The sequence below is a fragment of the Balaenoptera musculus genome, chromosome 9 (assembly GCF_009873245.2).
Source record: "Balaenoptera musculus isolate JJ_BM4_2016_0621 chromosome 9, mBalMus1.pri.v3, whole genome shotgun sequence".
Taxonomy (NCBI): Eukaryota; Metazoa; Chordata; class Mammalia; order Artiodactyla; family Balaenopteridae; genus Balaenoptera; species Balaenoptera musculus.
This window is the reverse complement of record NC_045793.1, coordinates 105,277,154-105,293,091: the sequence shown is the minus strand read 5'-3', so window position 1 is coordinate 105,293,091 and position 15,938 is coordinate 105,277,154. Positions and strand designations below refer to the sequence as shown.

Here is a 15,938-nt window from a genome sequence, read left to right as displayed (position 1 = left end):
TTGTGGCGCACGGGCTTAGTTGCTCCGCGGGCATGTGGGATCTCCCCGGACCAGGGCTCGAACCCGTGTCCCCTACGTGGGCAGGCGGATTCTTAACCACTGCACCACCAGGAAAGTCCCGTGTACACCTTTTTTTGTTTTACCAGTGACAAGATAAAAAAAACAAAGGAAGGTCCTGGGAGAGAGGAACACGGGTTGCCTCTCCAGGGAGCCCGTGGCATCTCCAAGGAGTATTCCGAGCTCAGCCTCCCACTGTCTCTTGATCTAAGTGACTCTGCCGAGAATCTTGCACCAGCTGGACCCTCAGTGAGGGTTGGGGACTTTTGTAAAGAGACACCCAGACCACTGCATGTGGTGGCCACAGCTGAGCAAACACACTTCCCCCACAGGCCCCTTGACTTTGGCCAAGTTCGTCTTGTCAACTAACCTGTAACTCACGAGGACTCTATGTACCTAAGGAATTCCAGACACATGGTGTGTGTATGTGCAAAGGAACATTTTGTGGGACATCCAAGTGAGATGCGCCTGCTGTGCACTGAGCTTGTACTAAAGGGCGTGTGAAGTCATCTTGGCAATATCTGTGAAATCACTGCCGGGTGCGATCCCACGTGAGGGTCCGTGCAAGACATTTCTTTTAGCATTATTGTCAGGAGACACCATTTCCCTTGAGACTCTATGGTGAGCCACATGATTCGTTATGTTTCCCTCACGGCCCTGGCTTTTTGAGAATTCGAGAGTCTGATGCTCCGTCAGGAAAACCGTTAACCTCCTGATGACCTACGTGCACCCTCCCCGACCCGACTCCCTGGTCTTGACCTTTTTCTTCATATTGGTTCTCAACCTCCGCCCCACACCCAGGGTACACTTGGTAACATCTGGAGACATCTGGGGTTGTCTCAGCTGCTTGGGGTGCTACTGGCATCTCGGGGAGAGACCAGGGGGCTGCTAAATGTCCTGCAAAGCACAGGACGGCCCATTGCCTGGCCCCAAATGCCAACAGCGCCGAGGGTGGGAACTGGCTCTGGTTCCTCTAACGTTAAGGCTCTGTGGGGAGCTTCTGAGACCCTGAAAAAATGTGTGAGAACCCTTGATTCCTAGAGGTGGTGACGGCACGTGGGAGGGTGACAGGCACTGCCCATGGAGAGGGGTGCGCTGACGCACGCTGTGACCGCAGGGCTGACGCACACACACTGTGACGAGTGGCTGACACACACACACACACACACACACACACACACACACCGTGACCGCAGGGGGCCCACCTTGAGGAGCCTGAAGGCCGTCATCCAGCACGTCCGGCTCTGCTCGTCCTCGGCACAGAGCAACCGCAGCTCCTTGGCCTCGTTCCTGACTCTGTTTGGCTAAAGGAGACGAAGGAAGACCCCGTGAGCGTCACAGGGACTCGGGAACACGCCTCCCGTTAGGCAGGGCTGAGCCCGCACACGGCAGGACCTGCCGAGCACCACTCATGCGCTGCCGGGCACGGACCGGCCCTGGGCGGTTGTGGCCACTTAGTGCTTAGCTGAGGGGTCAGCCGTCCTCCCACGGGAGGTCCTGGGGGAGACAAACAGGAAAGAAACCGCAAGGCGGGGGTGGCTGACGGGGCATCTATCTCCGTGCAGAGAATGCTGATTCCTGGGAGGGGGACCTGCCCCGGGGTCTCAGAAGGAGGCGTCTTCACTTGCCTCCCAGGAAGACCGAGGACGCAGCCGTGGGAAGGGCCTGCTGGGTGAGCCGGCGTGGGGAGAAGCCCCCAGGGCTCAGGGCTTCTGGAGCATCTGAGTGGCCCCAAGGACGGACTCGTGGAAAGGCCCAGGGGGTGAGACCAATGTCGCCCCAGAGCAGGGGACCGGAGCAGGGCAAGCAGCGGAGGCAGGTGGTCCCAGCCAGAGGCAGGGCTGGGCTGTGACCGGGGGAAAGCCTGCAGGCATAAGCTTGGCGGGATGTCCACAGGAACCCTCTGACCGCAGGCCCGCGGGGCAGTGCTGGGGTGGACACTGGCCCAGCTCTCTGCCTCGGGAATCTGGAGGGAGCGGGGGCCCTGAACGACAGCCCGAGTCCAGCTGACGCTGCGGGCGAAGCAGAGGCCGCAATACCGGGCACGTGGGCCGGGGGAAGGGAGCACCGGCCGCCTGGGCCCCGACGGCTCCAGCCCCTCCCGAGGCCACTTCCCACCAGCCTCCCATGCACCTGGGCCTTTAGCTGGTTTGAAGTCAGTTCGTATTACTTGTAATCAAAGAAGCTTCACCAAGAGAAGCAGAAGATGGCATTTTTGGATGGAATGGGCTCCTTGTGTCCTGTCTCCTCCTCGGGCTCAGAAGGTAGCCTGGCTGGGGGACTTGGGCTTGCTCACTGGCTGCCCGATGTGGGCAATGGGGCCGGGTCAGTTCCCACCCTGTGAGCACCTGGGAAGACCCAGGAAGACGACGGAGGTAGAAGCCTCAGTAGAGGGTCTCGTGCACAGCGGGTATTCAGTAAATATCTACTAGTGCGATGACCAGCGTCACCACAGCTTCGCCGAGGGGGGAGGAGCAGGCCCCCCCAAAGTGTGTGTGTGTGTGTGCACGCGCACACAGGCATGCACACGTATGTCTACATGTGTGCATGTGTTTGTTCACATAGGTGTGTGCAGGTGTGTACATGCACAAGCACGAGTGCACATGGGAGCGTATGTGTGAGTTTGTGTCCTCATGCACGTGCACAGAGAGAGGGCAGAGCTGTGGTCACCCCTAGTCTAATGTCCTGGGGACGACAAGCCCACACAGAAGGTGTCGGCTCACTCAGTACCTGGAGGCCACCCAGTGACAGGCTGGGACCTGTCCACGGGCATTGTCCATCATGGACTCTGCTTTTCTCTGAGCATCTGAGCTACTCAAGGACGGACACGTCATAAGCACACAAGAAATATTTTTATATGAATGAATAAATGTAGTGTGAAACTACGTTTCTGTTAAAAACAAACAAAAAAAACCAGCGCCCAGGAAAGGAGGTCCCTGGTTTAATTCCCAGGTGCCCAGTGGGGTGCTGCCTGGGCGTCTCGGAAGGCCTGCGGATGGGGTACCTTTATGCAGAAGCCGTAGTCCGTGGGGGCACCGTACTGCTTCCTGCCGGCCATCAGGGAGAAGATGCGGCTGTCCTCCAGGTCGGCCAGCAGCTGCAAGTGTCTGGGCTCCTGCAGGGAGGTGGTCTGACTCACGGGGGAGAACTTCTCAGCACAGCCAAGAGCCAGCGTTTCACGCCCCCGTCAACAGAGGGCAGTCTGTGCGTGCCCTCAACACCTCTCCCCTCTGACAGTCTACAGACTATACTCATCACGTAGAATAAGTGCTAAATTAAAACCACATCCCACAGCCCCCCCCCAAAAAAACCCACCCTCCCAGTTCTCAGACAGAAAACGGTTACAATGTTATTTGACGCTCTGCCAAATCAAAGCCCCATAAAGTGAAAACCATAAGATCTGGAAGCTAAGGTCAAGGTTAGGAGCACACACTCAGAGGCAGGACCCACACCACCTTTGCTGTGCTGCGTGATCAGAGACCAGCTGCGTCCGCAGTCGTCCCGTCCTCCTCCTGAACTCCCCATCCCGCGTCTGTTTCCTGCTCTAGGCTACACACGTCCCTGGGCTCAGCATTGATGCGGATGATGCGTAAGCCACACAGCAGAGCTGGGAAATCAGGAAGTTACCCTCCCCACTGCATCTGATGAAGACCCCATCTGCAGAGGGAAGGGCGGCCGGCCACGCCCCTTCTCTCCTGCGGCCATGCCCCTCCCCGGTGACCACGCCCCTTCTCCCCAGAGGCCACGCCCCCTCTCCGAAGGCCACCCCGCTTCCCTCCTGACTTCCCAGAGCAGCAGGGCTGTGGCCTGATGCTGGGCCAGCACTTTCCCCTGTGGTCCCCAGCTCCTCCCTCCTCTTTCCTGCGAGAACAGAAGAGACCGCAGCTCTCGGGTGTAAAAGCAAGGCCAAGGTCAGCTGGGTACGTTCCCACGGCAGGCGTCCTCGGACGTTACAGGAAAGAGTAGGTCAGAGGTGCAGAGACACCAAAGGAGACCCTGGCAAGGCCAGCCCGCAACACCCCGACTGTCCTCGGAGTCGGGCAGCCGTCTTCCATCCCTCACCTCCTCTTCCCACTGGGGATACACACAAAACCGCAATTTATTCCACGAAATACCTACAATAACATGTATTAGATTGCCATTAGGGTGGCAATAATCTATCAAATATCCTGCGGCTAGCTTGGATGCCAACTTCCAAATTATAGAAACTAAGTTAGCATCTTTCAAGGGACTCAGGCAGGCAGGAGGCTCTGCTCCCAGCCCACAGAAGGGGCCCGGGCTGGCCAGCTTGGGGGTGGGGGAGTGACACAGCCCTGGGATCCCTAGGTCTGTGTCACCACCTGGTTTCCCAGGTAGGGCTGTGCACCAGGAACTCTGAGTTTAGCTGCTACACAATCAGCTTAATCAGTCACGAGCTGGGAGGAGCCCAGGGTGCATTTTAAAATGAAGCCCACGTTTACTCGGAACCCTCCCAGCCTGGTGTGACCGGCGGTCACAGCTTTAAAACTCACCTTTGAAGCTCCCTTTGTGGAGCAATAGAGGCCGGATCGCCGCAAACACACGTACAGCTTCTTCCACGACTTCCTTCCCAGCTCCTTCACATGCAAAAACCCTTGAATCTCAGGACAACTACTGGAGTTTAAAAAGTTCTGTGGAAGAGCAAGTTTTACAAGTCAGACGATGCTGACGTGAAAGTATGACAGCAGACACATGAAAGCAGCGTCGCTGGCACTGGAACATTTTGCGAATTACTGAAATACTCTTTTTGGGTTAAACTGAGTGTTTTCAAGTGATATTTTTTCCTTTCAAAAGTCTTAAAATTCCCATCTAAATCGGGGTTGCCTAAAACATAATTAAGTGTTTAAACACACACAAGCAGATGGACTTTCCTAACTCTGACAAAAACCACAAAGTCATAAATCTCCTAACGGACAGTGTGTATAAGCATCCTGCCTTTTATTCTGGTTTCCCATTAAAATCCCAGTCTGGTGTTCAGAGCTGGGGCCACAGAAGGGCCAGGAGCACTGATTAGAGGCAGGCGGGCTGGGAGCGAGCATCTGGCCGGCGCTTGGGCCGCGTGCCCTCCAGCGAAAGCCGCGTATCCAGTGTCCGTCCAACTCCTGGAACGAACACCCTGGTGACAGCCGCTCTCCCGCTAAGTCCTCCCACCAGCCGCACCTCCTTCTTCAGGGAAGAGAGGTCAGGAACCAGCTCTGGGGCGACCCTGGTGGGTCCCCTACACTGACTGAGAGGGACACAGCTCCTCCTGCAGACGGTAAGGGCCAACTGGGCAGGTCCTGGTGCCCCCGGGCAGTGCTTCTGGCACCTCAAGACATCACCGTGCACGCTCACCAAGCACCAAGCCGTCTCGGATCAGGCAACTAAAACAGCAGGAAGCCACTTTACCCTCCTTGCGCACGGGCCACGATAACTTAGTGTGACAACTCTCACCCAGGGCACACAGATGCTCTGGTTGGAGGGCCCGGGACACAGCACAGAGGCTTTCAGCTTCCAGAGGCAGAAACAAAGCAGGAAAAGGAGGGCTTAGGGCAGAATTCTGTAGGAACTACGTTCTAGTACTTTCTCCTATATTCAGTGCCACCTGGAGAGTGCTGGTTGCCTTAGTGAATGGTTTATTCCCTTACTACTTAACGTGCTGTTAAGAGACACGTCTTTAGGGGTGCAGAGGAATATCCCGACTTCCCGGGAGAGTATGAGGCAGCAGTAAGCGTGGAGAGGCACCTGATGGCCCCCTCCGCTGCGGGGAGGGGAGGGGCAGCCCAGGTGTACTCGGAACAGACTTCAGGAAGCAAGGAGACAGTGAAGACAGGTGTGCTTGTTTTTAGAGTATAAGAAGTTCCTTTTACAAGATTTTTATGGCAACCCAATCATTTTTTACTACCAGGTGGACCCAGTATTTTCGCAGAGATTTCCAGGGAGCTGTGCTCGGAGACAGAGGGCGCGGTTTGCAGAGAACCCAGGACCTGCGGCTCCTCCACCCCGCCCTCCCGCTCCGATGGCCTCTAAGTCAGTGTATCCTGTTTCTAGGCGCTTGTTTTGCTTTGAAGGAGCCTGGCTACATGCAGCTCTCCCAGGTAAACACTTATTGCTGGTTACTCTAAATTCCACGAGGAGCCAAGGCTCGTACATGAGTGCGAACGCAACTGCTCCAAGTTTCTACCAGGCCCCCAGGACAGCCTGAGAGCTTCTACGCAGAGACTGCAGCAGAAGCCTCTTCTTTGCCCAGTACCTGCAAAAGCTGGGTCTGACTGCCATTCGACTGCTGGCACCAGGTAACCATCTGTTCTGGGAAGAAGTTCTAGGCCATGGAAAAACAAAGATGTCAGAGGTTAGCTTAAGAGCGGGGAAAAGCATACTTCCAGGTATGCCAGTACTGAAAACTTTCCTCCAGGTAAAATTAGGTACAATTTGTATTTAAGATGACAGTCCTTTTTGTTCCTGTATCACACCATGGAAACACTGACTTCAAAAGGCTACATTTTCCCTTCGACGCTGCCCCGAGTTTGGAGTGTCTGTGACGGCCACTATGACCCACGTCTGGCAGCGCACCAAGGCAGAGGGCTGCCGCGTGTCCTAACTCAGGGACACAGATGCGTGGCACGAGATAAAGAACCCCTGAAACTAGGAGATGCACACGGAGATGTGAAGAGGCCTTTTCTGGTGCGTTACCCAAAAGTAGTTACCAAATTTCTTCCTTTCAATAAAAAAGCAGCTAAACTATCGGAACCAGAAGTTGATGCTGGGACTTCCCCCCCAGTTGCTGCTGCTGTGCCTTAGAATTAGGATTGGCGCTCATACCACAGCAGGTACGAGGCTCCCCATCCTGACATCCCACAAGGCAAGGGCCCAACCCCGCAAAATATAGAAAAGAAAAGAAAAATCAAGGAGAGTAGCTCAACCCACCTGGATTTTGACTTCTCTACTGATTCTTCCCCCAATAATCCCAAAGTAATACTTGCTATTTGCAGAGAATAATGAGTTTTTATTTTGCTGACTAAGTTACTCCAACTGAACTAAGAACTTTCAAAATAACTGAAGAAGCCCCACCCCACCTCTCTCTCTCCATTTAGAGACTAAGCCCCTCTCCCACTCTAACTATTGGGCGAAGGTGATGGTTACCTCCTGCCAGAACAGAGGCATTTAGTTAAGTATCAGAGAGAGAGTTTCAAGCCAGGACTGCTTAGTTAACTAGCAACTCAGATTCTCAAACCCAACTGCCACCCACTACATCTCAGTTATTTTGTGACCCGCTACTATGAAACTCAAGGATAAACTGCAAGATTTCAAGAGTTCCAAACCCCAGACTCAAAGAGACAAGACTCACCGTGGGATTTTTGAAAAACTCGTATTTTGCATAATTCTTCCTGAATAAAAATTTACTTTCACTTGCCATGGTGCTCTCCACCTGGACCACCAGTTCATGGTCTTCCAAGCACCTTTCTGCAGAGGAAAAGTATTGTGTGAGATAAGCAGGCAGAACCTTCAAGGCAGCCTCACAACCAATGACAAAATCTGCTTGACTTTTCTGTTCCTCTTCAAACATCGTGAGCAGAGACGAGGTCAAGAACCAAAAGTAAATCGAAACCTCTCTTTAACGTGTTATCTCAAACGCATAGGAGGTCTTGGGACACAGAGTATGAGGAACTCAGGTCAGTCCTCACTTTCACATACTTCTTCTCAGTTTGGCATCAACAAAAGGCTCTGCGCAGATGATTCTGCCTTTACGTTAAGAAATGTCGACTCTTGTAAAGAACAGGGGCTCTAATGACCGGGAAAATGTCCCAAGACACAGAACCGTGGGAAGGCTCTGAGCAAGGAGGACACACGGGCGGGTGGGTAGAGGTTGGGGGGCAGAAGCAGGACGGCTCTGATTTCGTGAAACTCAGCTGCCTGAGAGGGTGTTAGGGCGTAACACGGGCGGGAACCGGCTACAAGCAGGCAGCCCGTCCCCACGCCCGGCTGTACGCTGGAGCCCACGCTAATCACGCACACCCCGGAGCTGCTCTCACGGCGGGCCTGTGCCACTGGGAAGTACACACACATCGCACAGCACGCGGGGGAGCGTGCACGAGCACACACACTCGGTGCCTGACTCAGCAGCGGCACCACCCTGGGGCGGCGTTCCCCTCACCGTCTGAGCACCCTGGTTCCACGCGGAGCATGAGAGGCACGTGGCCGGACGCCCTCACGTGTCTCTGCACAGCCTGCCGACCGGGCGGCAGGGAACCAACCACGCTCAATAACGGGACAAACGACAGGAGCAAACGAGCCCAGGGCAGCTTCGGCGTGTGAACTGAGGCCCAAACGGCGGAGGACGAGATGCCACGAGATTGACGCAAGCGGCTCCGTCGGCCCTTCCCAGCTCCCACTTCCTTTCACACAGCCAGCGCAGAATCCCCAGAGAGCCTTGTCTTCCAGGAAGGATGAGGTGTAGGGTGAAAGCGTTCCTGAGTCAAAGCCATCTCAGAACGTGGGAGAATTCCTGTCCACGAAGGACACGGCCACCAGGGCACTGGTCTGAGCCGGGCCCCGCTGGCACACAGAGCACACGAGGACAGGTTGTCCTCGGTAGCGACATAGTTAAAGTCTGAATTTCCTCCCCACGCTGAACAGAAAGCTCAGGCGCCTCAGGAAGCGCCAGACCTGGCACCACCAGCGACCTGCAGACAGGCCCACTGGGCCGCGGATGAGGGGGACCTGGCAAGCAATTCAGGAACCGCACTCCCTGCCTGATGACCCCCCCCCCCCCACCCAGGACAGAGGAGAAGAACCAGGGGCAGCCTGAGCACGGTTACAATGGCTAGGTCTGCTGCCAAGATAGGGGTTAGCACAATGCCATTCATTTAAAACAAACCCATGACTTTCCTTGAGATTTTTATCCAGAGAAAACATTTCTGTAGTTATGGGGAAAAAACCAACTATGACCCAATAACCTGCTGATGGTTGGTTTACAGAATTAAAATTCTTTACCAGGTAAAATACGGAGACAGAAAAGAGCGGGGGGCACCTAAGTGAGGACAAGGCAGATGCCGAGCTTCAGGAGCACAGGCCCCTCCCAGCGGGAGCCACCGGCTCGACGGGGCCCCCGGGTGCTGCATCCCAGGCAGGTTCCTCTCCTCCCAGGCCCAGCTACCCTGGTAGAGCCGCACACAGCAGCGTGAATGGGCGGTCCGCGGTGCCGACAGGAGGTGCTTCTCTGCCCCAGGCCACTCCGCTGGCCCCACGAGGCCTGGGAGACCTACAGGTGGGAACCAAGGCCGCTGCACCCTCTGCGGCCAGCGGTGGGATCAGGACCGAGCTCCTCAGAGATGCCAGAGCTGTCGGCCTGGCCTCCCGCTGAAGGCCCGGCACCTGTGCTCACAGCTTTTGAAAGGCCAGCGGGACAACCTCAGTTCAAAGCTCTTTTTGTCCAGTTCTGATTTTCTCTGTGATTCTAAAGACACGTATTTTCAGATGACCTCAGGCAATAGTATTCAACGACCACATCACCAGCTACAAATGTCCTATGATCACAATGGCCTTAAGTAAAACTGCCGTGTGACTTTTCATCCAAAAGGACTTTTTGTACAAATGGAAGAGGAAGACGTTCCTCAAAGCGTATTTGTAGTTTTCTGATTTCCGGAACTAAGGCCGGCATCCATGCCGCCACCGTACTCCACATGAAAGATATTTAAAACTCGGACAACTCAAAAAAGAAAGCGTATTTTGTAGACTTTTCAGTGATGGCCATCCCACTCCTGGGCATATACCTGTACAAAACTCTAATTCAAAAAGATACATGCACCCCTATGTTCATAGCAGCACTATTCACAATAGCCAAGGCATGGAAGCAACTTAAATGCCCATCAACAGAGGAATGGATAAAGAAGATGTGGTACACAAATATATATACAATGGAATACTACTCAGCCATAAAAAAGAATGAAATAATGCCATTTTCAGCAACATGGATGCAACCAGAGATTATCATACTGAGTGAAGTCAGAAAGAGAAAAACAAATACCATATAATATTGCTTATATGTGGAATCTAAAATATGGCACAAATGAACCTATCTATGAAACAGAAACAGACTCAGACACAGAGATCAGACTTGTGGTGCCAAAGGGGGAGTGGGGGAGAGAGAGGGAAGGATTGGGAGTTTGGGATTAGCAGGTGCAAACTACTATATATAGGATGGATAAACAACAAGGTCCTACCGTAGAGCACAGGGAACTCTATTCAGTAGCCTATGATAAACCCTAATGGAAAAGAATATAAAAAATGATGTATGTATGTGTATAACTGAGTCGCTTTGCTGTACAGCAGAAATGAACACAGTACTGTAAATCAACGACACTTCAATTTAAAGAAGCAGCGTATCTCACTTCTGGGGCCATGCAGCAGACACAGGAGTCCTCAGCAGAAACCTGGGCGGTCCTGAGGGGTGGGGTGGGGCTGGCAGACCCAGCGCCCCGCCGAGGGCACCGGGAGGCGTCACCATCCCACCTCACTGCCCCCTGCAGCCCCTCACCACCCGGCGCAGCCCACGTCCCAGAGACGGGAGCGCTGAACAGCTGCCCAGGGCTTCCCGGGCTGTCAGGAGCTGTGAGGAGCGTATCACGCCCACAGCAAACATCCTGACGTCTGGATCTGCCCCATAAGCAGCCTTCCTGCTAGTTGTGTATTTTAGTGGGGAAAGGGTGTCATTTGGTGCCTTTCAGAGGTAACAGACACAGAGACAGAGATGGACGAGGATCAACCTGCAAAGGCCGCCCTGAGCCCCAGTGCTGAAGGCAAGGCGGCTGCTTCTCCCCGGCCCGTCTGTGCAGATGTCAGCATCTGGATGCGCCGGTCACGCCACAGGGCGGCCGTCACGCCCTTCTCACCTGCCCAGGAACAGACCCAGAGCAGCGAACCGCCCGAGGAAGGGTCCCTGCTTCTTCCTGAGGTGTTTCGTCCTGATTCACATGACAACAGAACCCCTCAAATCCTTGAGATGCACAGGACCTGGCTGTGACCCTCCTCGGCGGACGGTGCTCCGGGCTTCGTTAAGTCCCAGCCTCTCCCGCTGATCCACTCTGACACCTGTGGTCACTCAGGGCCCGCCTGTGGGAGCCCCTGCACTCCCAGGGGGATGGAGTTTACAGGTGGGCCCATTTTCACGTTCACGGGGGGCACCAAGATGCTAAACCAAAGTTCCTGTTTTTCGATATTCCTTTAAAATACAGTTTGTGCACCGGATACAGCTGCAGGCCGGCTGTGTAACATCCCTGCGTCCTCTACCTATTAAGGTGCCTTGGCTGAAGTGAGCCTGACTGCTCACCTGCTCCAGGCAGACAGGAGGGCAACGCTTCCCAAGGCAACGGCCCCATCCCAGCCCCTGCTGGCTGGGCTCGGGGGCTGTCGGGTGGCACTGGCTGGGGACAGCGTTTCCACGTCTGAGCTCTACCCCCAATACTGGAGCCGAAACATCCCATCCAGCCTGGACTTCTGGGGCCACTAATGGTTGGAGAGATCAGGGAAGGTATGAGTTCCCGGGAAATCAGGAAACACAGGACACGGTCACCTAAGACCACTGAGCACTCAGGGCTCTGCCCCAACCTTTCAAACCAGCAAGTGGTGCAGGAGCCCACAGTGGGGACCAGGAAGGGCCCTTGGACCCGGCTCTGGCAACAAGCCCAGTTCAGAGAGAGGGCAGAGAGGCTCCCACCAGCAAGAGGTGCTGCCCACGCCGGCAGCTGCCACGGTTCCCGCCCCTCCGTGAGCCTGATGCTCTGGCCCCGCGGGTACCCTTGGGGGCTGCAGACCTCACACACGCACGTGGTCTCCTGCTCGTGGAAGCCGTCTCGAATGGCTGTCCTGGAAACTGCCCCGTGCCTCCTAAATCATCGCTCGTTTCTGAGCGCGAAAAGGTTTAATACTGTTAAGGATGTGATATCTTAGCTGCAAAGATCGGCGTAGTAATTGTGCTTGGAAATCCTGAATTTCTAAGGCTATACATCAACTCAGTGCTGTCAGAGTGGCCTGCTAACCCCTCCATTACTGCGGATTGGTGGACCCACCGGCCTTGGGAATCTGCAAGCATCGTCTCCCTTCGGCCTGAGCCGCCAGCCTCGTGTATGTGCAGGTCCCAGAAGCATCCCCGACATACACCCCATGAGAAAGTGACCTTCTAAAGGGAGAGTCAGTGACTGCGGAGGTAGGGCTGGTGGCTCCGCCCTGAGAATGGGGGCGGCGGACTCGTGTGCCAGGGGACCCAGGAACACGCCCAGGACACTGTCAATCACAGAGAACGCTGCACACCCCACCCTAGGGGGTTTATGCTGAAACACCACGGGGAGCTGTGAAAGGCACTCCCACAGCCCTGCCCCACGGGAGGCTTGAAACAGGGAACTGGACCTTCCTCTTCCCACTACTGGGCATCTGACCATCAAATGCTGGTGGATAATGGAAGGAAGAGGATTTTCACCTAAATAACAGCTTAACGGATCAAAAACAATATTAACTAATAGGCTTGGATCACAAACAAAAGAACAGGCAGGGAAGACACAGGGCCGGGGGTGCAGTAAGCTCTTTGTGAACAGTGGGAGGTTTCCCTGGGCCCTGCCCTTGCAGGAGGGCATGACTAACTTGGTGGAACTAACACCTGCAAAATCCTCTACAGAACCCAGGCATCAGGACAACGTGTCCACTCGCTGCTCATGAGAAAGGAGCTGACGGGAGAAAGTGAGGAAGGATCTTCTAAGGGGATTTCATGCATCTGCAATTCAGCTCACTGATCTCTTTTTGTCAAACAGGATCTAAAATTTGATCCAAATGTTCTTTTTTATTTTTTTCATCATTTTACTTGCTCCTCTGCTTTTTTCCTTTTTTTCCCTTTTTACTTGGTTTTATAATAAACTATTGTCCCCTAAAGGGGATTATGTCAATCCATCTGTGAATAAGAGGAAGAATACAGAATGAAATATATGGATATCACATCCCCAAGAACACAGTGTGTGCATGTGCATTTCGTTGTTTACTCCCTCAGAATAAATTTTCTTCATGTGATTGATCATTTCCCAAGTTTATCACCTACTATACGATGTTGTAGAAATCAAGTGCTACCACAAGAAACACTGGAATCACAATTTCTCAAGTAGTCCCTATGTGACAATGTTCTGTGTATCTGCATCCATGCCATATGTTCTCTAGGTGTGTACAGTGATATTCATGTATTATAATGTCTGCAGAAGTTTTTTCATAGTTCTTTTCAAATTAAAAGCACAGTCAGACTTTTGAATGGCCTTTCAACAATATTCATTATATTTGGGTCCAACTATGCAGATGCATTTTTAAAATTACAGTAAGTCCCCTACATACAAACGAGTTCCGTTCTGAGAGTGCGTTCGTAAGTCCAGTTTGTTCGTAAGTCCAAAGAATTAGCCTAGGTACCCAACTGAGTCGGCTATATAGTACTGTACTGTAACAGGTTTATAATACTTTTCACACAAATAATACATAAAAACAAACAAACACAAAAAATAAAGAAAACATTTTTAATCTTACAGTACAGTACCTTGAAAAGTACAGTAGTACAGTACAACAGCTGGCATCCAGGGGCTGGCATCGTGTTAACAGGTGAGAAGAGTTACTGACTGGAGGAGGGAGAGGAGGTGGGAGATGGTAGAGCTGAAGGATCGTCAGCAATAGGAGATGGAGGGCTAGCTGCAATTTCACTCATGCCTGACATTGATGGAACACACGTTTGCATCTTTGAAAGTTCGAAACTTGAAGGTCTGTATGTAGGGGACTTACTGTAATTCTCTGTGTGTGTGTGTATGCATGTATATGGGTATATGTAGACGTGTATGCATGCATGTGTATATATGTCTGTATATACATGTGTGAACATAAAAACTGCAGGGTTCCGACTACTGTTTAATTTCCAAATTACTTGTGTGCCAACAGATGCTTTTGGTAACCCTATCAGACCACTCGGGTCTATTCATGGATGTCCCAAACCGGAGCTTGCCAGCCGGTCGCTGTGCTGTGGCACCACTGAATGTACCTGTCAGGAGAAAGCTGCTGGGGACAAAGGACAAAGCATCTGATGACACACAAGTGCACTGCAGATCCGTAGTGACGGGAAAGAAACCAGGTGGAGTTCTTAGTGTTTACTTTAAAACGCACACTGTCTGACAGCACAGGGGAGCCAGAACACGTGACTTCCAGCAACGCCAACTCAAATGTACCTCGTGTCATGTAAGCTTAGACTGTACAATATGAGTTGCCCAAATGCCATTTAGTGAAAGAATATTCCAGACCTAGAGGCTTAATTTCAATTTCTTTGTCATTCTTAAAGGTCATGAGAAAAATGTTAAACTGTGGGAAGAAGTTTGCAAGCTGTGTAGTTTTTCTCTCCTTCAAGACACAGAAGAAAATAGAGCTGTTGATTTAGAAAAAATTCTAGTTTTAAATATGTGCCTATGATTTGGAAGCACCGTACGTTATCCAAAATGAATTTAAATGAAAGTCTGAAAAGCTTCTTTACCTGAAATAAGCCACCTAAGCCAGACAAACAAACCAAAGACCTCAATAAGTTCTGTAAATAGTACCTATTTCAAAATAATCTCTTGCTCTCTCGAATCACTCAGAGACACTGTGTGAGACTCAAGCTTAGGGGACATTGCTTTATGGCACCCCTCGACTCCCGGGGGTCTCCCCGTGCCCTCCTGCAGGCTGTCACCACGGCTCCCCGACCCCGTCAGGTAGAGAGCTGCTCTCTGCAGTGATGCCAGAATCTCCCCAGGGCGCCTCCGGCTGCACACCCAGACCACAGGTGTGCAGCGAGCCCCTGAGCCCCTCACAGCGCCTCCTCCTGCCAAGTCACAGGGACCCTTCTCTCCTACTGTGGCTGAGCTCTTGGGAGTTACTGCTTCAAACTGTGCAAGAGCGAGATTCTGGAAGCACCAGGAGAGAGAGGCCTGGGAGGGAGGAAGGTGAGATTTTAGGAAAAAGAGAAGAGGCAGGAGCGTGGAGGACAACACACAGACCGCCTGCTGCACTGGCTGGCAGGGGACACTGCAGTGACAGTCTGGCATCTGGCGGCAGAGGTCTTCACCTGAAGGCCCACCGAGCACCCCACTGCTGTCCCCCACCTGGAGCTGCTCCCCCTCACCCGGTGCTGCTCCCCACCCAGAGCTGCCCCCCACTGGTGCTGCTCCCCACCCGGTGCTGCTCCCCACCCGGAGCTGCTCCCCACCCGGTGCTGCTCCCCACCCGGAGCTGCTCCCCACCTGGAGCTGCTCCCTCCCACCCGGTGCTGCTCCTCCCCCACCCGGTGCTGCTCCCCACCCAGAGCTGCTCCCCACCACCTGGAGCTGCTCCCCCCCACCTGGAGCTGCTCCCCCCCCACCCGGTGCTGCTCCCCACCCGGTGCTGCTCCCTACCTAATCCCAGGTGCGGGTGGTGCTCCACCAGTGTCCAGCTGTTGTCGTCCACACAGTGACTTCTGTAAACCAGCAACTGGCACAGGTCCCTGGCTGTCGTGTCAGCCAGAATCTCCACCACTTTGCTCGTCCCGTCTTCGCTAAAGACTTTAACATCCTGCAACACAAGGCGGTGACACTTACAGATGAACAACCTTGGGTTTTCAGAAATAAACACTGAAACAACATAAACAGGAAACGTATAGACAGCAGTGCTCCAACACATGTCTAATTGTTTTCCAGGCGGCGGGTGACCAGAGGCCGCGGGGCTGCAGGCCACGCCCATCGACACTCCCCTTCCCTTCTGCCTCCCCCTGCGGATGCGCAGGGCACATGGGATCACAACACAGGCTCTTACAACGCCCAGGACACCTTGGGGACACATGGTCAAACCAGAGCGTGTGAGCT

The 15,938-nt window shown here is 53.4% G+C and overlaps 1 protein-coding gene across 7 annotated transcripts in view; it reads right to left on the bottom strand.

Annotated features, from left to right (window-relative positions):
- The window catches only part of GRB10 (growth factor receptor bound protein 10), a 211,862-nt gene that overhangs the window by 31,696 nt on the left and 164,228 nt on the right, over nt 1-15,938 (bottom strand). For all 7 annotated transcript variants that reach the window (XM_036863950.1, XM_036863948.1, XM_036863947.1 and 4 more), the window contains 6 exons: nt 15,492-15,648; nt 7,403-7,518; nt 6,308-6,376; nt 4,569-4,706; nt 3,062-3,172; nt 1,263-1,361 (listed from right to left, as the gene is read on the bottom strand). In XM_036863950.1, the coding sequence (XP_036719845.1) occupies nt 1,263-1,361; nt 3,062-3,172; nt 4,569-4,706; nt 6,308-6,376; nt 7,403-7,518; nt 15,492-15,648 (690 nt within the window). The remainder of the gene's footprint in view (nt 1-1,262; nt 1,362-3,061; nt 3,173-4,568; nt 4,707-6,307; nt 6,377-7,402; nt 7,519-15,491; nt 15,649-15,938) is intronic.